This window comes from Schistocerca cancellata, chromosome 1 (genome assembly GCF_023864275.1).
Source record: "Schistocerca cancellata isolate TAMUIC-IGC-003103 chromosome 1, iqSchCanc2.1, whole genome shotgun sequence".
Classification (NCBI taxonomy): domain Eukaryota; kingdom Metazoa; phylum Arthropoda; class Insecta; order Orthoptera; family Acrididae; genus Schistocerca; species Schistocerca cancellata.
In genome coordinates, this window is record NC_064626.1 from 577,699,963 (window position 1) to 577,723,685 (window position 23,723).

General features: G+C 41.3%; 1 protein-coding gene across 1 annotated transcript in view; it reads right to left on the reverse strand.

Moving 5' to 3' along the window:
• The window catches only part of LOC126161883 (zwei Ig domain protein zig-8-like), an 811,818-nt gene that overhangs the window by 168,594 nt on the left and 619,501 nt on the right, over positions 1 to 23,723 (reverse strand). The window contains exon 3 of the mRNA XM_049918024.1: positions 15,190 to 15,400. Coding sequence (XP_049773981.1) covers positions 15,190 to 15,400 — 211 coding nt within the window. The remainder of the gene's footprint in view (positions 1 to 15,189; positions 15,401 to 23,723) is intronic.

The window sequence follows — 23,723 nt, forward strand, 5'->3', positions numbered from 1 at the left end:
CGAATTAGTCAACCATCCGGAGCATCCTCTTCACAGGATGAAAATGACAAAATGAATATCTTTGCATAATGGTAGTTTTTATGTTAGAAAATTATGAGACACGGCATAAGGTACAGAAAAAGTCCGAAGTTCAAGTTCCTTAACTGAACACTGTTTGTACCTAAAATGCTAGAGTCTTGTCTGGATATGTGTTTGTATGATTAAAGGCTCTAGTCTTAATATTTTTATATCGGACCGTGCTTTATTATGAGATGTTGGCTTATGTACGTAATTTTAATAGAATTCACTAGCGTTTTACCTTACCGACTGTGCACTGAATGCTACGTATATCGGTATCTTCTGAAGTATGATCTTTCAACGATAACTTAGGAATAACAAATCCATTTCTTAGACTTATTTCGAATAACTGTTGTTTAGTAATTTACAGTTTTATTACATCTTTCCCACCGGTAGATCTTACAATCTATGACTGTCTCCGAGTACTCTATTGTTCATACGCATCCGAGGGAAGTTAACTGAAACTGTAATGAGTCAATATCATGGACATCTCTTTTGTAAGAATTAATAAACTGAGAATTTGATTCGAATGACATGTGTTTGGTTTGTGGCACTGATAAGACTTATGTTAGTTGCGGAAACATATAGACGAGACAATGACCTTGACATACGCCAATACTTTGAAGATAGTGCACATCCAAACGCGTTATAATGAGTATAAGTAGATATAACTCTAAAACACGTTATCTGACACGTGGAACAACATCGACATACAGAGGCTTCACAGGATTTACATTTGTCCCGATCGACCATCAGCAATGCAATTTTACAATGGAGGCAGTAATTATCAGTTCCTTTAATCTACTGCAGAGGACTCCAATTGCAGCTCAACTGCAGCTACAAAACGATCGATTCGTGGGAAATAAGCCCTGGTTTTCATAGACATTCAGCTGCACAGAAGCTACTTGTGATTGAGACAACGGGTAAAAATGGTGCAGTCATTGCGGTAATTGATGCACGATACATCTCAAGAAAATGACTTAACGCTATACGACGTGGCACTCATATCGGCCTGTGTTACTCTAGTGGATGGAAATGGAACGGTTTTAACTGAGTGGTTCTGGAAACAGCGTAAGTCAGTACAGGTAAGTTGAAGGCAAAAACTCTTTTTGTCATTCCGGCTCGGACTAATACAATTCATCGACAGAAAGTTTAGCGCGAGGGTGCCTGAAAACTTTCCACGCTTATCATCATTTACAAAAGCACCGCCTAGCTGCCGCAACATTTCTTTCTTTACTGTTGTCCATATCGTTGTGTTCTAAGTGTTCCACAGACTGCTCTTTGCAGTCCGCATGCCCTTGACTTGTCTCATAGTTTACATCCCACGAATTTCCCAGAGAATGTATTCTTAAAATAAAATTAAAAAAAATAAAAAAATAAAGAAAACGTAGTTCAGAAATGCCTGTTTCCCCTTCTGCAATTTGTTTATTTACTTCATTTATGCGAATGCGCACTATATGTTACCATTTTTGTTCAGTTATGATGTTTTTATGTTTCTTCGTGTATGCATCTCTGTTTTCCAAACTCTGTTCTTCATTTCTTGTTTTCCGACAGTCCATCCATCACGATGTTAATTTAACACTCTATAACTAACGTCTTGACATAGCTTTCATTACTTCTGTGTTAAAGTTGTTATTTTTCGTTAAATTACCTTTCTTCAAAATACCGTATTTAGTTGTTACAATCTTTCATATCAATAGCCAACATTGAGTTATCAGATACCGTACTGGCCAAGCAACAGAATTCCTTGCTGTGGAATCATACTGCTACCTTAATATGCGCCTACATGCGTCATGGTATAAAAATCTTGAATATTTGATGTCCACAGGTCTTAGATATCTGTCAAAGGACGTCTTACAAACCAGAAGTTGTAGCTCCAATGTTTATTAGCCAGATCGGTGTTCGGACGGCTCAAACGGAATAGCCTAAAGCAGAACTTGTTTTCCTTCAAAACAAGCAAAGCATGTATGGCGACAACAACCTTGCAAAATGATGGTCGAAGCTACGTACGCTTCAGGTAGATTCATTCGCGGACCGGAAGAAGTCATGAATATGCGGAATGTGCCACAGATATAGTAAAAAAGACTGCTCGCCAGACGAAACTACATAAAAACAGAATATATGGAAGATGGCCGATTATAATGGGGACCTTTCAATTTATCTTGTTTATTTTCCATTCAGAGAAGGTTGATCTTTGCTTTCAACTATGTTTCATACAACTATTGAAGGATATTACAGTACAGTCGAACCTCTACAATTAGAAAAATCACTTAGATAATAATTTGGGACCATAATATTTTTGTACTAGCTTTAGTATACTATTTTAAATAAAAATGAGTTACTATATTGTGGATCGTCGATAACCAGGTGCATATGCTGGTTGCACGTTCAGAGCTCCTCACCTGAAACCCTGTGAACATCTATCGGGTGGTCTGCTGTGTTAATTCGCTTACAATTTGGTCCTAAATCCTGACAACCATACCACAGGAATAATGAAAACAAAGAGGATTATAAGGTCACCAGTATCAACCTTATTACATTATTACGTATATATACACTAGTTACTATTAAGCGTCGATGGAAACACTCCTTGCAGATGAAAACTTCTGTCTATTTAGTGTTAAAGGCTCACAGCAACTGCTGCCTATTAGGAAAAAATTTTTTGCCACTTAACCTGAACATGTTTTACTGCTAAATGCAAGTCCACCTCAACAGATGAGGCGTGAGAAAGTTGGGTAATGATCGCGGTAATGGACACTTGGAAGCGGTTTGAGACGGCAACATGTCAAGAGGACATTTGACAGTTTCCCTTATCTGCAAATTCCTTATGTCCAGGTTTCCATTTAAACTTTTTGTCAGTTATATTCTTAATGTACAGTTAGGATCAGAAGGTGTTGTAACTTTAAATCCATTTCCTGATCATATCGTCACATAAAATGAAAGGCACCACTAATGTCTGTCGACAAGGGAAGGTAATGTCTGTAAAATTCTCTGTCAGAGGAACCTATCGCATTCCCACTTGTGTCATGGCCGTTTCTGTTAGTCACCCGTGTTATTATTTGCCCAGTAGGTCAGTGTTTGTTAGGCGCCAGGTAGAAGCAAAAACGGTCAGTTAAGTAGAAACAAGATGACAAGATACTAACTGAAATTGGTATAGCACCTTCACAACTAATGCGTTGCATTATAACTGATGATATGAACACTGACTGATGCACAAAACACCTGACACAATCATATTTTGAGTTATTACTTAACTTAATAGACAGGTGAAACGCTAACTTGTACGCCTTCATCTGAATCTGTACTCCGAAGCCACCTGATGGAGTGTAGCAGGTGATACTGGTTTGCACTGCCACAACTTCCCTCTCCTTTCGCGGAAGGTGTGCGGGACTAAAGAATGCTGCTAGCCCTCCATGTGAGGTCGAATCCTTTTAATGTTATCTTAATGGTCGTTTCGCAAGTTATGCGTAGGACAAACATTAGGGTTCATTGGACAGATTTTGTGTGTATAACAGTGTTTTTCACTTCATTATGTATACATTGCAAAAGGAAACAGTGAGGAAGAGCACTTTAATAAACAGCCAGGCCATTGCAGTTTGAAGCTGGAACTGGCCAGTAACCTAAACATACATTCTAAGACCAAAAAAAAAAAAAAAATGGCACACGACTAAGGATTATACCATAGGGACGGAAACCGGTAGATGTGATGTTTAGGTACAGATAGAAAATTGATTACAATTTCATAACAATTGGATGATTTATTCAAGAGAAAGAGCTTCACAAAAGTAGCAAACGTGATGAGAAATGTCGCCGACGTGACTGTCTCATTATCTCAGGTAATCGGCTTGTCTTTTTATCCTATGGCATACTTCCGCTCAAGTGTCAATACACAGCTGATACCTTTGAGGGTGTTCATGTCAATTCATACTCGTAATATCTTCGGCCTGTAGGAAACCTCCTTAATAACGTTTCCGAAGAGTATTTTCGCACAATGACCACTTACACAATGTTTCTAATTCTGCAAGCAACTGTTGGATGCATCATCGAGGAAACATCCTGTATGTGAAGAAGTAGTACGATCAATAACAGTCGAAAGTGTTGTCTCGTTATCAAGACCAAAGATTTACAATTATTTGACATGGATAGTGCATAGTCAGTTTCCGTGTAAACTGGCTACGATACAGCCAATGAAGAATCTAGTTTGTTAATTTAGTTAAAGGTAGTGTGGTTGGATAAAGAATTTTTAATAATACCCGATAACTGAGTTAATGCTATTTGCGTGAGAGGCATTTGATAACTGACTGTATGTAAAGTTCTGTACGATATTTAATACATTACTCGAGAACTGCGTTTCGAGTACATACGTTTTCCCTGATTTTGATTCCAATAATGTTATTAAGATGAAAATCTGTTCCTCGATACGTAGTTAAAATTTCTAGAACGATGACAATTTTGCGACGGCGAAAACGTTTATCTTTAATTATTGTGTTGTTCTTTTGTGGGCGCTCTGAAACTTACTACTAATAATTGAAATGATGAAACTTCTTGGCAGATTAAAACTGTGTGCCGGATCGAGACTCGAACTCGGGACCTTTGCCTTTAACGGGCAAGTGCTCTACCATCTGAGCTACCCAAGCACGACTCACATCCACTCCTCACAGCTTTACTTCTGCAGTACCTCGTCTCCTACCTTCCAAACTTTACAGAAGCTCTCTTGCGAACCTTTGACTCATGCCCCGTCCTCACAGCTTTAAATCCGCCAGTACCTCGTTTCCTACTTTCTGTCCACACACAGTTTTAATCTGCCTGGAAGGTTCATATCAGCGCACACTCCGCTGCAGAGTGAAATTATCAGTCTGGGAACATCATTCAGTCTGTGACTAAGTCATGTCTGCCCAGTATCCTTCCTTCCAGAAGTACTAGTTCTGCAAGGTTCGCAGGAGAGCTTCTGTGAATTTTGCTACACCCAAACTGATCATCATTTAAGAAACTATTGATCAAAAAGAAAAAAATGTAGCATCCTTTAGACGTAAACAACGTACCCCTCATTCTATAGCGCTCTATTTAAAAGATGTTTCTCGTTTCTCCACAGTCCATGACACTTCTCGGATGTGGGGCGCGATTTTAGATTGACCTTTGTCCGATTAACCTTGATGATGTGGAACTGCCTGTTTTACGTTGACATTATACATTCGTATGTAAATGTGGCTACATACTGACTATTCAAAGACTTTTGCATATTTTACTTTTTTAATATTTATTTTAAATACCGATCCGAATTAGTTAACGTACTCGCAATCTTTTACACAGAAAAATAGGAATTCTTGTACGGAATCGAATGATCTGTCGATGACAAACTTTTACAGCTGGTTTTTTAATCTGACTTATTTGTCTATCCGACAGTTCTATCACGGTGCTAGTGATCAAAAATTTTGGTGCCAGAATTACGTACCCTCTAAAGACAATTCTAATGTGGGACAATGAATGTAATTTTTTTCTTCTGGTATTGTAATTATGTACCTCATTGAACTGTACTCGGTTATTTACAACAAGCTTCACGAGGCAATGAATATAACATGAAACAACAGTCAAAATGAATTACTCCTTAAATAGATGTCTACAACACGATCGTATGTGAGCGCCACATATTAATTTACAGCCTGTATGTGAGCAATGAAGACTTGCCTTCTAAAAGATGGGTTGCCGCAGAACATTATTTCGTATGACTTTGTTGTTGTTGTTGTGGTCTTCAGTCCAGAGACTGGTATGATGCAATAATGGTAAAAAAGGCTCTGAGCACTATGGGACTTAACATCTGTGGTCATCAGTCCCCTAGAACTTAGAACTACTTAAACCTAACTAACCTCAGGACATCACACACATCCATGTCCGAGGCAGGATTCGAACCTGCGACCGTAGCAGTCGCGCGGTTCCGGACTGAGCGCTTAGAACCGCTAGACCACCGCGGCCGGCAGGTTTGATGCAGCTCTCTATGCTAGTCTATACTGTGCAACCTTCTTCATCTCCGAGTAACTACTGGATCTGAATCCGTTTAGTGTATTCATGCCTTGGTCTCCCTCTACGATTTTTATCCTCCGCACCTCCATCCAATACTAAATTTGTGATCTCTTAATGCCACAGAACGTGTCCTACCAACCGATCCCTTCTTCTAGTCAAGTTGTACCACAAATTCCTCTTCTTCCCAATTTTGTTCTGTACCACGTCATTAGTTACGTGATCTACTCATCTAATCTTCAGCATTCTTCTGTAGCACATTTCGAAACCTTCTATTCTCTTGTTGTCTAAACTATTGATCGTCCATGTTTCACTTCCACACAAGGCTACACTCCATACAAATACTTTCAGAAAAGACTTCCTGACACTTCAGCCTAACTCGATGTTAACAAATTTGTCTTATACAGAAACGCTTTCCTTGCTATTGCCAGTCTACATTTTATATATTCTCTACTTCGACGATCATCAGTTACTTTGCTCCCTAAATGGTAAAACTCATTTACTATTTTAAGTGTCTCATTTCCTAATCTAATTCCCTCAGCGTCACCTGATATAATTCGACTACATTCCATTATCCTCGTTTTGCTTTTGTTGATGTTTATCTTATATCCTCCTTTCAAGACACTGTCCATTACCTTCAACCGCTCTTCCAGGTCCTTTGTTGTATCTGCCAGAACTACAACGTCATCGGCAAACCTCAAAGATTTTATTTCTTGTTCATGAATTTTTAATTCCTACTCCAAATTTTTCATTTGTTTCCTTTACTGCTTGCTCAATATACAGATTGAATAAATTGGGACAAAGGCTACAACCCTGCCTCACTCTCTTCCCAACCACTGCTTCCCTTTCGTGCCCATCTACCCTTATAACTGCAATCTGGCTCCTGTTCAAATTGTAAATAGCATTTCGGTCCCTGTATTTGATCCATGCCACCTTCAGAATTTGAGAGTATACCAGTCAACATTGTCAAAAGCTTTCTCTAAGGCTACACATGCTAGAAACGCAGGTTTACTTTTCCTTAAACTATCTTCTAAGAAAAGTCGTAGGGTCAGTATTGCCTCACGTGTTACAACATTACTACGGAATCCAATTGTCTGTGAGGAATACGTGTTAATATTTTGCAATTGTGACTTATTAAACAGACGTTACTGAATAAAAATACGCTAATTATGTCGACTTGAAGTTTTCTCTCCTAATACTTACAATAATTTTAATTGGAAATGTAGCAGAGCTAATTGTTTGACGATATCCCAAGTGTATATTATTGTTCAGTTTAAATTCTTACCAACATGGAAAAAATTTTTTTTGTCCCAGTTATTATTACCTCACGCTATGTTGTAATTATCATTGATGTAGGACCTCTAATTACACAGAATTGAATATATTTTGTCTTTTTGAAACTGATAGTGAAACTACTTGCAGAAAACTAGTCATTTACAGATACTATTCTCCAACATTATTTACCACTTACTCTGTTGCGTTCTGTATGTTTTGATTTGTTATAATAATGGTGTAATTTGCAAGAAAATTAATTCTGCTTCTTGTATATTAGACAAAAGACCGTTTTCATACAGAGTGAAAAGTATTTAAACCAGCAAATTCTGGGAGGTTGTATGGGATATCAAATCAAATATTTTTCCGTACTGGAATTTTTTCCTATGGGGATTATTTAAACCGGTGGAGGCCGTATTACGCTCTTCAGTTGTTAGAGGCCGTATTACGATCTTCAGTTGTTAGAGGGCGTATTACGCTCTTCAGTTGTCCACCAGTGTAGTAGTGCATTGTCTCTGTTTACTAATGGAGCGATACACCTGGAGTGAGTACACTGATATGGTTGGTACGTACTACGTAGCACACCACAACGGACGAGCTGCATAGAGGCTTTATCAACTACAATATCCTAATCGCCATATCCCGCATCATACGACCTTTGCTGCTGTGTATCAATGTCTGCGTGAAACCGGGTCATTTAGCAGAGTACCTGGACAGGGACGCCGTCGCACGGTAAGAACGCTGCAATTTGAGGAAGCTGTCTTGCAGCATGTGGAGCGGGATTCTTCAATCAGCACTCGTGAAATTGCACGTAGCATGGGGACGAATCAGACGAATGTAAGAACAGTCCTTCAAGAGCACTTGTTTCGTCCATTTCACTTACAGCGTGTCCACAACCTGGAACCAGTTGATTATCCACCCAGAGCACAGTTTTCGCAGTGGTACCTGGAACAGTGTGTAATGCATCTAAAATTTCTATCCTCTTTGTTGTTTACCGATGAAGCAACGTTCGGGCGTGATGGAGTCTTCAACATACACAATTCGCATGTTTGGAGTGAGGATAACCCACATGCCACATTTACTAGCGCTCATCAAGTGCGGTTCTTCGTTAATGTGTTGGTCGTGTTGTTGAGGACTGTTAATTGGGCCGTATCTCCTACTTAGGCCATTAATTGGCAGGCACTATTACAATTTTCTCGCCAGAGCATTTCCAGAATTGCTGGAAGACGTCCCGCTCCCTACAAGACAACGCATGTGGTTCCAACATGACGGGGCGCCGGCACATTTCAGTCGTCGTGTGCGTCGATTCCTGGACCGATGGTTCCCAGAAACGTGGACTGGCAGAGGTGGTACTGTACCATGGTCTGCTCTATCCCCAGATATGTCCCCTCTGGACTTTTTTGTGTGGGGAGCGATGCGCAACCTTGTTTGCGCAACTCCTGTTGCATCAGAAGAGGATCTGGATGCCCGGATAGTAGCAGCAGTAGGAACAATTCGGGATACTCCTGGGGGTTTTGCCTGTGTCAGACGGAACATGATCCGACGGTGTAACCTTTGTTTACGTGTCAATGGAGGCATTTTTGAAAATCTACTGTAATTGAAATTGGGTTGTGTTAATGTGTTTTCTCTTGGTCACAAAAAACGGAAAAGTGTTTGTTGGTTTAATTAATTTGCCGACAGAGAAATCTTCCTCTACCGGTGAAAATACTCCTCATGAGAAAAAATGACGTTGGGGAAAAATATTTGTTTTGATGTCCCCTACAACCTCCCAGAGTTTGTCGGTTTAAATACTTTTCACCCTCTATAAGAGAAACAATAGCGGACCTCAGACTGTTCTTTGCGGAGCGTGTGCAGAATATCTGGTAGTTATGCCTTCTCTTCCCCACGTAGTGTCATATTTATCTTGCAGACATCCTGTTCTCATTTTCTTCTAATATGTATAACACTTCCCAAAACCGTTTTCGTCAGTTTTGTACTTCGTAGTTAAACCTGAGATTATAAAGTATGTAAGCGATTTATTCGAACTGGGTTCGACAGAGTGTTCAAAATTAAGTAAGGACAATTATGCGTTACTTGGTTGTAATTATTACACATAATTTAATGGTGGGGAGGCTTGCGTGCCTCAGCGATACAGATGGCCGTACCGTAGGTGCAACCACAACGGAGGGGTATCTGTTGAGAGGCCAGACAAACATGTGGTTACTGAAGAGGGGCAGCAGCCTTTTCAGTAGTTGCAGGGGCAACAGTCTGGATGATTGACTGATCTGGCCTTGTAACATTAACCAAAACGGCCTTGCTGTGCTGGTACTGCGAACGGCTGAAAGCAAGGGGAAACTACAGCCGTAATTTTTCCCGAGGACATGCAGCTCTACTGTATGATTAAATGATGATGGCGTCCTCTTGGGTAAAATATTCCGGAGATAAAATAGTCCACCATTCGGATCTCCGGGCGGGGACTACTCAGGAGGACGTCGTTATCAGGAGAAAGAAAACTGGCGTTCTACGGATCGGAGCGTGGAATGTCAGATCCCTTAATCGGGCAGGTAGGTTAGAAAATTTAAAAAGGGAAATGGATAGGTTAAAGTTAGATATAGTGGGAATTAGTGAAGTTCGGTGGCAGGAGGAACAAGACTTTTGGTCAGGTGATTACAGGGTTATAAATACAAAATCAAATAGGGGTAATGCAGGAGTAGGTTTAATAATGAATAAAAAAATGGGAGTGCGGGTTAGCTACTACAAACAGCATAGTGAACGCATTATTTTGGCCAAGATAGACACAAAGCCCATGCCTACTACAGTAGTACAAGTTTATATGCCAACTACCTCTGCAGATGATGAAGAAATAGATGAAATGTATGACGAGATAAAAGAAATTATTCAGGTGGTGAAGGGAGACGAAAATTTAATAGTCATGGGTGACTGGAATTCGTCAGTAGGAAAAGGGAGAGAAGGAAACATAGTAGGTGAATATGGATTGGGGGGAAGGAATGAAAGAGGAAGCCGCCTTGTAGAATTTTGCACAGAGCATAACTTAATCATAGCCAACACTTGGTTCAAGAATCATAAAAGAAGGTTGTATACCTGGAAGAATCCTGGAGATACTAAAAGGTATCAGATAGATTATATAATGGTAAGACAGAGATTTAGGAACCAGGTTTTAAATTGTAAGACATTTCCTGGGGCAGATGTGGATTCTGACCACAATCTATTGGTTATGAACTGCAGATTGAAACTGAAGAAACTGCAAAAAGGTGGGAATTTAAGGAGATGGGACCTGGATAAACTGAAAGAACCAGAGGTTGTAGAGAGTTTCAGGGAGAGCATAAGGGAACAATTGACAGGAATGGGGGAAAGAAATACAGTAGAAGAAGAAAGGGTAGCTCTGAGGGATGAAGTAGTGAAGGCAGCAGAGGGTCAAGTAGGTAAAAAGACGAGGGCTAATAGAAATCCTTGGGTAACAGAAGAAATATTGAATTTAATTGATGAAAGGAGAAAATATAAAAATGCAGTAAATGAAGCAGGCAAAAAGGAATACAAACGTCTCAAAAATGAGATCGACAGGAAGTGCAAAATGGCTAAGCAGGGATGGCTAGAGGACAAATTTAAGGATGTAGAGGCTTGTCTCACCAGGGGTAAGATAGATACTGCCTACAGGAAAATTAAAGAGACCTTTGGAGAGAAGAGAACCACTTGTATGAATATCAAGAGCTCAGATGGCAACCCAGTTCTAAGCAAAGAAGGGAAGGCAGAAAGGTGGAAGGAGTATATAGAGGGTTTATAAAAGGGCGATGTACTTGAGGACAATATTATGGAAATGGAAGAGGATGTAGATGAAGACGAAATGGGAGATAAGATACTGCGTGAAGAGTTTGACAGAGCACTGAAAGACCTGAGTCGAAACAAGGCCCCGGGAGTAGACAACATTCCATTTGAACTACTGATGGCCTCGGGAGAGCCAGTCCTGACAAAACTCTACCATCTGGTGAGCACGATGTATGAGACAGGCGAAATACCCTCAGACTTCAAGAAGAATATAATAATTCTAATCCCAAAGAAAGCAGGTGTTGACAGATGTGAAAATTACCGAACTATCAGTTTAATAAGTCACAGCTGCAAAATACTAACGCGAATTCTTTACAGACGAATGGAAAAACTGGTAGAAGCCGACCTCGGGTAAGATCAGTTTGGATTCCGTAGAAATGTAGGAAGACGTGAGGCAATACTGACCTTACGACTTATCTTAGAAGAAAGATTAAGAAAAGGCAAACCTACGTTTCTAGCATTTGTAGACTTAGAGAAAGCTTTTGACAATGTTAACTGGAATACTCTCTTTCAAATTCTGAAGGTGGCAGGGGTAAAATACAGGGAGCGAAAGGCTATTTACAGTTTGTACAGAAACCAGATGGCAGTTATAAGAGTCGAGGGGCATGAAAGGGAAGCAGTGGTGGGGAAAGGAGTAAGGGTTGTAGCCTCTCCCCGATGTTATTCAATCTGTATATTGAGCAAGCAGTAAAGGAAACAAAAGAAAAATTCGGTGTAGGTATTAAAATTCAAGGAGAAGAAGTAAAAACTTTGAGGTTCGCCGATGACATTGTAATTCTGTCAGAGACAGCAAAGGACTTGGAAGAGCAGTTGAACGGAATGGACAGTGTCTTGAAAGGAGGATATAAGATGAACATCAACAATAGCAAAACGAGGATAATGGAATGTAGTCAAATTAAGTCAGGTGATGCTGAGGGAGTTGGATTAGGAAATGAGACACTTAAAGTAGTAAAGGAGTTTTGCTATTTAGGGAGTAAAATAACCGATGATGGTCGAAGTAGAGAGGATATAAAATGTAGACTGGCAATGGCAAGGAAAGCGTTTCTCAAGAAGAGGAATTTGTTAACATAGAGTATAGATTTAAGTGTCAGGAAGTCGTTTCTGAAAGTATTTGTATGGAGTGTAGCCATGTATGGAAGTGAAACATGGACGATAACTAGTTTGGACAAGAAGAGAATAGAAGCTTTCGAAATGTGGTGCTACAGAAGAATGCTGAAGATAAGGTGGGTAGATCACATAACTAATAAGGAGGTATTGAATAGGATTGGGGAGAAGAGAAGTTTGTGGCACAACTTGACTATAAGAAGGGATCGGTTGGTAGGACATGTTTTGAGGCATCAAGGGATCACAAATTTAGCATTGGAGGGCAGTGTGGAGGGTAAAAATCGTAGAGGGAGACCAAGAGATGAATACACTAAGCAGATTCAGAAGGATGTAGGTTGCAGTAGATACTGGGAGATGAAGAAGCTTGCACAGGATAGAGTAGCATGGAGAGCTGCATCAAACCAGTCTCAGGACTGAAGACCACAACAACAACAATTTAATATCACATACTCAAACGATTTCGGCTTATATGACCGTTTCAAAGTCATCATAGATACATATAATACTGAACAAAGCACGTAAATTTCGAATTACAGTTCCATGTCTACAAAACTTTCATCAGAAGACTATACGTATCACGTAACTGATTTAGGAATTAATGGTACTTCCTGTATTCAATTATTCACACACAGATGTGTTCAATGAATACTGCCTCGCCAAGTTTTACACCTGTACTTACTAGTCGACCGGAAAATAGCCAGTACGCTCGAAATCAGTCGTGGGAGGTATAACGGTAAAGGAAGAGAAAGTAGATAAATCATACGTATGTATCAATTTCTACCCCCGCGTCGGCTTCACTGGCGCATGGAGTAAACCTTGCTTGTTTGGCAAGCTAAAATGTTTAATAAAAGTGTCAGTGACGTACTGCTCAAGGATCCCTGCAACCAAGCTAACCTGTGCCATGATTAATTACCGCCATTCCAATAGAAATGAGGAAGGAAATATGATACTGCGAAAAGCAGGTATATAAAACAGGGGAAATATATTCATACCTCAATATAATTGCAGTTCTCAAAAGGGCAATAGTGAATATTTGAGGATCATAAGTTTAGTAAGTCACGACTGCGAAATATTAACATCAGTTATTTGCAGGAAAATGGAAAGACTGGTCGAAGTCGACATCAGTGAAAATCAGTTTAGGTTTGTAAGAGATGTAGGAGCACGCGGGGCATCACTGGCCTATAAGTAACCTCAGAAAAGAAGCACGCTAGGTAATAATGGCGGTACAACTAATCATAGAAAATAGACTTTAGAAAGACGAACCTATATTTGTAGATTTGAATAAAATTATTTTATTGATTACTGTAATTTTCAGCAAATGTAGTAAATATGTTTTCAGAATAAAATTAAGTCGTCCGTTGCAAATATTTTTCATTTTGCCTCACCAGCTTCGACAAATTAATTTGTTCGTACGCTTCCACAGTCGGTGTCATTTTGAATAAAATTATTTTGGGTAGTGGGCCGAATCGAAACGTCGGCAATTTAGTTGTTTTAGTATTTTAAAATACAGGGCCTAATACCAGAGACCACAGTTCTGCTGGCGAGTAAGAGTATCATTCAGAGGGAGAACTTCAGTACAAATGTGAAGTGAACGTTCTTGTTTCTCCAATAAAATGATTAAAACATTAGTTAAAATCAAATATGTTAGAGCAGTGAGCAAGAAAAATGTGGATCCCTGCACTGAAAGTAGGTTTTGCAGACTTACTTTTTGCACCTATGGAGTGCAGTTTTATGTGTAAGTTTGATTCCTGGAATTTAGTGTTACGTAAAAGTTATTTGTTACAGAGATGCCATAATTTTTTAAGACTCTAAAATCCAGTTCTCTAACAATCAGTTAATGCGTATTATTAAAAACAATCGTCAGAGTATGTGATTATGTGCTATAAAAAGTAAAATACTGCAGGCTTTATTGAGTGCTATAAGATCAATGAAGAGCATTTAGGAAGCACTTAATTGTTGGAAATTTCGTGTAATTAGACACGAAGGAGCTATTTTTAATTGATCTGAAGAAATTTAATAGCCAATATCACATTCAATGGTATTTACTCCTGATGACCGGTTTCAACCGTTACAACCTGCATAATCGATCATGTTGTTATACATCATGTTTTACTATTACTGTATCACTCATGTGTGATGGAAGTGAACGTATAATAATAACAAGACACGTGTGGTACAGTCATTACAAAACAGGACGTATAACAAGAAGGTCTTTGGAGATTAGATGATGACAGTATTAAGAGGTTGAACCAGTCATCAGGAATAAAAAGGATTCAATACGACTTCGGTTATTAAATTTTCTATATTAAATAATTGTAAAATTAAATCTTATTCAACTTAAATTAAATATTACAAGTTATTTGTTTCTTAAACATCGGTTTAAGCATACAACTCTCAGAGACGTCGGTTTAAACACATGAGTCCAGACACACCACACTCGTAGTATATGTTACAGAAAAGTCACCTCATGAGTTAGGGGTTAAAAATAAAGCAACCCTAGCTACCTGGAAGCTGTGTTTTTAAGCTTATGAAAATTTTAAAAAAGTGTTGGAGAAATAAGAAATGTTGTAGGCTTATGGAAATGTAACTAACAAAGTCCCAAAATTCTTCTTGTACTTATCTTTGATACGAAGTAACTGACCTCCCACATGCTTTCCATAACACTCTTGATTACAAGGTGCTGAGCAAGCGAATTCGGCTGCCTCATAATCAGACTTTGGATTTTGTTTGTCATAAAAAGTGAAGATTACACCAGTGGATTGGCTGCTACGCAATTAAGAGTAAGTAAATAAGTCACAATACACAATAGTATTGGGCACGCATTAATTTCGGTGTCATGCCGCAGAGCCTGTTTATCAAAGCTGATAGTGTTTAAAGAGTATCCGCAAGAGTGCAAGTGGTAGAGTGAATGAAACTCACCCACGATGTTGAGGTAGACCTGATGGCCGATGGGCGGCGTGGTGCTGATCTGGCACTCGTAGACGCCGGAGTCCTTCTTCTGGGGGTACCGGATGCGCAACATCCAGTCCTCTGAATGCGGCGAGTGCACGGCCTCGAAGCGCTGGTCGCTGGTATACGTGTAGCGGCCGACCGTCAGCAAGTGGATGTCGCGGTGCCTCACCCAAGACACCTGCCGGTGGACAGAAATAGGTAATCTTTCATCATAGAGGTTTCCGTCTTATTGTCAATAAGGAAATACGCTGTCTCATGGTTGATGGTCTGAAAAACGCTAAAATAAAAGTTTACTGGGCACGCACAACTACACAGGACGACAGCACGAGGCAGACAAATGGGATGCTATGAGCGATCGATAAAAACCAGTTATCAGAAGTTCACTATGGCCCTTCTACGCAATGATCTTGAAGTTTACATGTGTCACGCTTCTCGCCAGTGATGAGGTGAGTTAATATTTCGGAATATCAGCTACTTTCCTATAACCAATGCCATAATGAGGAGATTATATACCTTCGATTTCGGGAAAATAAACCACAACATTGGATAAAAGTTTAACAGATCTCCGACACCGATTACAAGGACTTATAACACTCTTCGGAAACAAATTAGAGCATTCCTTTAGAGATTTACTCAGAATTTATTGCTGCAAGAACACGTATTACATGAAATGATTACATTTACATATTAATAGCATAAGCGGTCCTAGAGTACCAGATATCGACCGATGCTGAAACAACAATATTAGTACGTGGAGAAGCCTCCAAGAGCAGCAACGCAGGCGCCGACTCAGGCATCCAGTCGATCGTACAGATGAAGAATACTGTCCTGGGAAAGGTTACGCTGCGCCTGATTAAACTATTCACATAGCTGTGTAAAAGTTGTTGGTTGACCACGAATCACTTCTCGTCCAGACACATCCCACACATGCTCGACTGGAGACAATTTAGGAGATCGTGCTGGCCAAGGAAATTGTTGCATGTCTTGCATAGCACGTTGAGTTTCACGAGCAGTGTGTGGGCGAGCATTATGCTGTTAGACAACACATCACGTTCCTGATGCAACAATGGCAAAATATCGGGTCTTACAACATTAAATATGTACCAGCCGCTGGTTAGCGTCCCCTCCAGAAACACCGAAGGTGAACGAGAGTTGTAGCATATCGCACCCAAGAGCATAAGGCCTGGGGTAGGGAAAGTATATCGTGGACCAAAACACTCTATGAAGCCGGCCAGTGTGGCCGAGCGGCTCTAGCGTTTCAGTCTGGAACCTCGTGACCGCTACGGTCTCAGATTCGAATAATGCCTCGAGCATGGATGTGTGTGATGTCCTTAGGTTAGTTAGGTTTAAGTATTTCTAAGTTCTAGGGGACTGATGACCTCAGATGTTAAGTCCCATAGTGCTCAGAGCCATTTGAACCATTTTTGAACACTGTATGAGACAGCGCTCACCAGGTCGACGTCGTTCTCGCAAATGATCGTCACTTGCGTGCAGGCTGAACCTGCTTTCATGGCTGAAGACCACGGCGTGCCACTCCCTCTTCCAAATGATCGTCCAATGACACCACTCGAGCCGTGCCCGACGATACTGTGGCGTGAGTAGAAGACGGGCTAGAACTATACGTGCCCGTTGTCCCAACGTTAATAACTAGTTCGCAACAGTTCGTGTTGACACGCCTGGGCTCCAAAGCCCTCTTATCTGTCCTATAGTAGCTGTACAATCTGCCACTGCCGCCCTTACATTATGACGATCGTGGCACGTGGACGTGGTGCGTGGACGTCCAGAATCTCGTCTCTGAGTATGTGAGTGATATCGTCATCATTGCACAACTAACGCAGCACGTGAAGCTTCTGTGGGAATTACTCCAAAGGACCATGCCGTCACTCGGAAGCTCGCAATTTGACCCATTTCAAACTCTCTAAGTCGACTGTAGGAAGCAGGAGTGCTTTTCCATGGCATGGTTGCCTACTTGCTTCACACATTTGCACTAACCCTTCTCGCTGTAAGTATTCACTATAAAAGGTTTGTAGACAGATAGCGCTATGGTAGCTATGCCATTATGGTTTGTGTTGGGGGACGACTTTGAAACCGTTACAAGTAAATCCACTATCCCCCATTTGGCATTTACCGTCATCATATCAGAATCGACGTTGTCTTTCCAGATGTATTTTTTTCCTGAAATATAAATAAATGCACACGCTTTCTGTTGAAATTGCCTGCTATGGACAGTTTTAATTGCTTCTGTATGTCTCTGGAGGAATGGCAGCACATTCTTCCTTAAGAGCTGAAACCAGATAAGGTAGTGATGTCAGACGCCGGGATCTGGAGCAAAATCGACGTTTCATCTCGACCCAAAGGTCGGGGCTCGGGGGAGGCTGCCATTTCAGGACTGTTACTAACCACTAACCATTGACTCACAGTACTGCTTTATGAGAGGGCGAATTGTCTTGATAATACAATCATCGATTCCGAACTGTTCCCCTGCTGAACGTAGCTCACAATGCTGTAAAATGTGTTCATATCCTGCGTTCAGGTTTTCTTAAGAGCCATAATGGGGATACAGCCCAACCATAAAAACGCTCCCACCACCTCCTATCTATCTTACAGTTTGCACTACACATGATGGCAAGTAGAGTTTTACAGGCATTCGCCACACCCGAACCCCTCCAGTGGATTGGGTTGGAGGTTGTTTTGGGGGGAGAAGACCAGACAGCGAGGTCATCGGTCTCATCGGATTAGGGAAGGACGGGGAAGGAAGTCGGCTGTGCCCTTTCAAAGGAACCATCCCGGCGTTTTCCTGGAGCGATTTAGGAAAATCACGGAAAACCTAAATCAGGATGGTCGGACGCGGGATTGAACCGTCGTCCTCCCGAATGCGAGTTCAGTGTCCGGCGGATTGCCACAGTATAGCGGATTGTATAATGTGGTTCGTCACTCTAAATTACTCGCTTCCAGTTATCCATTATGTGTATGTGTGTGTACTGAACCGGGGACCTAGTAACGACGGAGAGGCTTCGTCCCCGTCGTAGCCCTCAGTGGTTCACAACACCACAACAGCCTACAGCAGTCCACTCACCCCACTGCAGCCCCACACCGAACCCAGGGTTATTGTGCGCTCGGCCCCCAGTGGTCCCCCCCCCCCCCTCCCCTAGGAAAGTCTCATACCAGATTAGTGTAGCCCCAAATGTTTGCGTGACACAGTAATTATGGTGTACGCGTACGTGGAGACAGTGTTTCCGCGGTATTCGCTGACGTAGCATAACTGAGGCGTAATAAGGGGAACCAGCTCGCATTCGTCGAGCCACATATCCACTGTGTAGTGGCGTCTCTCTTTAAACGACCTTATGAGGATCTGCTCTACCACTGTAGCCCATTATTTTTGACTCCTTACACAGACTGATAGTGCTAACTGTGCTGCTGGTAGCACTTTGGCTCAACGAGTGACTGGTTCCGCTGATTTGATGAAACGTTTTACAAACAGTCTGCAATGCTAGACGGTCCTTGTCCGTCGGTCTATGTGAACTATATGATATTGGTTTACCTGTCGCTGTTCCTTCGCGCATCCGATTCAGTCAGACCCCTAATAGTCGACTTTGGTTGCCTTAGAAGGGTCGAAATGTCCCAGACGGGTTTATTACTCAGTTGACGTCCAATGACTAGTTCACGTTCGATGTCACTGAGCTCCCCTCACCAACCGATTATGATGCTACTGGTTCTCTGCTGACAACATAATATTCCTCTCCTTCATTGATACTGCCGGGTCCTCTCGGGTTGAGATATTGAGCTCAGAAAGAGAGAGGATAAGGTGGTATTAATATACATTACATAGATTTGTGGAAAGGAGGAAAGAAGGAAAATCAAGTGTGAAGGAAAATCAAGTGTTATGTGGTATGTTAGTTTACTACCGTAATTATTATTGGTATTGCACTTTTACCACATCCCTACTCTTTGTTATCTAAGCAATCCTTCAATGTATACAGGTACTTTTTAACTAACCTTTTCAATGAGATTGTTTTAGCAATTTGGTTACTCTTCTTTGGTAATTTATTGTACTGTTTTATTCCTGTGTAGAAAATACTGTTTTTAACTTTATGTTGATTCTTTCTTGGTTAACGTGTATCCAGTCTATATCTTGTTCATGGTCACGAACAAAACTGTTTTCCCACTAATTAACAATGTTATTTTTGATGTGTACAAATGCCTCGCAAATGTATTCATATTATGCAGCTAACATTCACAGTGTTCTGAATAGGTCCTTACAATGAGATCGACTACTACACTACTGGCATTAAAATTGCTACACCAAGGAGAAATACAGATGATAAACGGGTATTCATTGGACAAATATACAAGAACTGACATGTGATTACATTTTCACGCAATTTAGGTGCATACATCCTGAAAAATCAGTACCCAGAACAACCACCTGTGGCCATAATAACGGCCTTGATACGCCTGGGCATGGAGTCAAACGGAGCTTGGATGGCATGTAGAGGTACAGCTGCCCATGCCGCTTAAACATGATACCACAGTTCATCAAGAGTAGTAACTGGCGTACTGTGACGAGTCTGCAACATGCGGTCGTGCATTATCCTGCTGAAATGTAGGGTTTCGCAGGGATCGAATGAAGGGTAGAGCCACGGGTCGTAGCACATCTGAAATGTAACTCAACTGTTCAAAGTGCCACCAAAGCGAACAAGAGGTGTCCGAGACGTGTAACCAATGGCCCCCCATACCATCACGCCGGGTGATATGCCAGTATGACGAGGACCATTACAAGCTTCCAATGTGCGTTCACTGCGATGTCGCCAAACACGGATGCGACCATCATGATGCTGTAAACAGAACCTGGATTCATCCGAAAAAATTGACGTTTTCCCATTCGTGCAACCAGGTTCGTCGTTGAGTACACCATCGCAGGCGCTCCTGCCTGTGATGCAGCGTCAAGCGTAACCACAGCTATGGTCTCCGAGCTGATAGTCCATGCTGCTGCAAACGTCGTCGAACTATTCGTGCACATGGTTGTTGTCTTGCTAACGTCCCCATCTGTTGACTCAGGGATCGAGACGTGGCTGCACGATTCGTTACAGCCATGCGGATAAGATGCCTGTCATCTCGACTGCTAGTGATACGAGGCCGTTGGGATCCAACACAACGTTCCGTATTACCCTTCTGTAGCCACCGATTCCATATTCTGCTAACGGTCATTGTATCTCTACCAACGCGAGCAGCAATGTCGCAATAGGATAAACCGCGATCGCGATGGGCTACAATCCGACCTTTGTGACAGTCGGAAACGTGATGGTACGCATTTCTCCTCCTTACACGAGGCATCACTACAACGTTACACCAGACAACGCCGGTCAACTGCTGTTTGTGTATGAAAAATCGGTTGGAAACTGTCCTCATGTCAGCACGTTGTAGGTGTCGCCACCAGCGCCAACCTTGTTTTCATATCATAGCATCTTCTTCCTGTCGGTTAAGTTTCGCGTCTGTAGCACGTCATCTTCGTGGTGTAGCTATTTTAATGGCCAGTAGTGTATATTCTACACTTATTCTTATGGCCCTGTTGTACAATCTGAAACTTGTACTTATATGCTGTGCATTTGATTCCCAGAAAGGAATGCCTTAGCTATGAACTCAGTGTACATATAAATAGTACGTGACTGAAAGACTCCAGCTATTACAAACTGATAACAGAGCACTTAAGGAGTAATATGCTGATAACATTCTATTTTCAAATATATTTGTGTGTTAACACCACTTCAACTGAGATACAATATACATTCATAGAAATTATGCATTTGTTACATTGCCTACGAATGTGCTACCTACATTTACTTTCATAGTGTCATTTTCCCTGAAATTCTCGGCATCTGTCTTTTTGTGGTCAAATTGATTTTATTGTTTGTTGATCAATTGTAAACTTCATTGATGGTTTCATTCGCTTAAGGAGTGTATTTGTTTTCCCATTGTCTATAATGTTGCTGTCATCAGCAATGAGTTTTTCCCTGTGACTAGCACTAATGGACACCAAACTATGACTCACTTAAAAGATTGTACTTATTCAGGTAATTCATTAAACTATCTTTCTAAATAAATTCTATTATTTTTAAGAAAAGTGACAGCAGAGAAATGGTAATTTTATGTGTCTTCCGCATTACCTTTTTTTAACACAGGTACAAGACTTGCCTGTTTTAAGTACTCTGCGTAATGCATGCTCTGCAATGTGTTCCCATACTAGACGCAAGGTTGATAACGATTTCTTGTAGTACGGAATTCCATTCTTCATCCACTGCGGTTGGCAACTGCTGGGCAGTCGTTGCTGCACATGGAGGTGCTGCAACACACCTCCCAAGCGCATTTCTCATGTGCTAGGTAGAATTTAAGTCGAGGGAACGGGCAAGCCAGTCCATTTGGCGACTATCCTCTATTGTCAAGAGCTCCTCCAACTGCGTAATTCTAGGTGGCCGCGCATTGTCATCGATAAAAATGAATTCAGAGCAGAATGCGGCACTGAAAAGACACACAGGGATTAAGTAGTCCAATGCAGCAATAACATTAACCGGCAAGTGTACCATATGCAAGGATTTGGAAGTCTATATACCAATCCTACATTACCCCTCACCACACTACAACAACTGAACCATGAAAACTATTAAGTTCGACAATGTCCCGAGGTACATTATGAATTCTCTTATGGCGAGAAATGGGAACACGTAATGCGCCTAGGAATACTGTCGAACATGATCGTTTTTGTGATCCAGGTATTACAGTGTGGGGAGGCATAATGTTTTTAGGGCATACTGACCTTTAAATCTCAGAACGAGACATTCTCACTAGTCAACGTTATCGTGACTCTGAAATCGGTCATCACGTGTGTCTTTACAAGGCTGCATTCAACCCAGACTCCATTTTTATCGATTTCAATTCGCGGTCGCATCGAACTGCTCAGCTGAGGGAACTTTTGGAACGAGAAGATATCCTGCGAACGCGCTGGCCTACCCGTTCCCATGAGCTAGATCTCATCGAGCACTCCCTAGCACAAGAAATCCATATCAACCTCGTCGCCAGCATGAGAAAACAAGAACCACGTCCCGCCTTTTGTAATGCCCAGGCGACCATCGTAAAACGCAGTGTCACGTGTGTCATTACTGTCCTTGATTAAGAGTGTCATCTTTTTTCGTTTCGCTGCGTATTTCTTTCAGTTTCCTTCTGCCCTATACAGTAGCAGTTCTTTCTAGGCAAGGTCTGAGTTTGATGGATCTATATTACTCGGCAGTGACTCATCATGCGAAAGTTATTGTCATCCTTAAGCTATGCACATCAGTGTATTTACAGCTAGCTACTCTAGTACAGCAAAGCCATAATCATTCAGACAATAGCTTTTCTCTGCTTACTTTCGAGACCTTACAGTCTTCCAAGACTTTGTTTCGTAATTTCGGGATTATATTCTTTCCATAGCTTCTGCACGAATGGTCATGAGTAACCGACAGACATCGTTTTCCCATGTTCACCTAAAAGTCTTTCATTGTACTTCTTCGTTCATCACAAAATTAGACATCGTAGCTGTCCTAGCACAAGTATTGGCACACAGGCTGCTGTACAGGTAAAGACAGTCCATGAACTCCTTTCTTTTGCAGATGAGTAGCATGACATTTGAGTTGGTTACGTCTGCCTTTCTTAATTACGTCGCAGTTTTACTATACTTGAGGACTACGCACAGATAGAAAATGAAACAACGTCTAGTAAAGAAAGATACTTCAAATAATTCGTACATAGGGTACATAGTTTCCTCAGTTCATTTCTCCAGTTGCCGTGTAACATCCATCCCTGGTGACTTATTTAAAATACTTTTCATTGAAACGGGGTCAAGAGTTGCGACAGATGTTTTAAGCGATTGTATTCCACTTGTGACAGAACCGTTTGTACTCTTGTAGATTTTCAGCCTTAGTGTCAACTTAAAAGTTCCTTTTAACGCACAACTAGAGTTCATGGAGTTCTCAGACTACCTAAAGTTGATATCTCCGCGTTACTGCTGCATTTTGCACGGAACCGTGAAACCGCATATGATGTTACCCGAATGTTGTCAGTGGAAGCCGGAGCGTCGCTCCATGTGTGCATTCAAGCGGCGAAACCGACAGCAGCTGCGCAATACAGAGCTCCCGCAGCGTACTGACATTGTGATAACGGGAAAGAACACGACAGAATATGGCAACCTGGTGCAAGGAACTATAGCAGCTGAAGCGACATCTTGTTGACTTCGGAAGTGAAACTTATCAGAAACGTGGTACGTTATTGGAAGAACGTAGAATGAAAACAGCGGAAGCCACTACAAAGAAAATTAGGAATCTGCCTTACACTAATACTAAAGAACCGTGTCGTCTAGACCCAATGAGCAGTAGTGTTGACAGTGTGAGTTTTTACAGACCAAAAGCATAGCTTGATGACAGACTCCGTCATAAGCATCAACTTTAGAGTAGCTGATAACATCGCAGGAA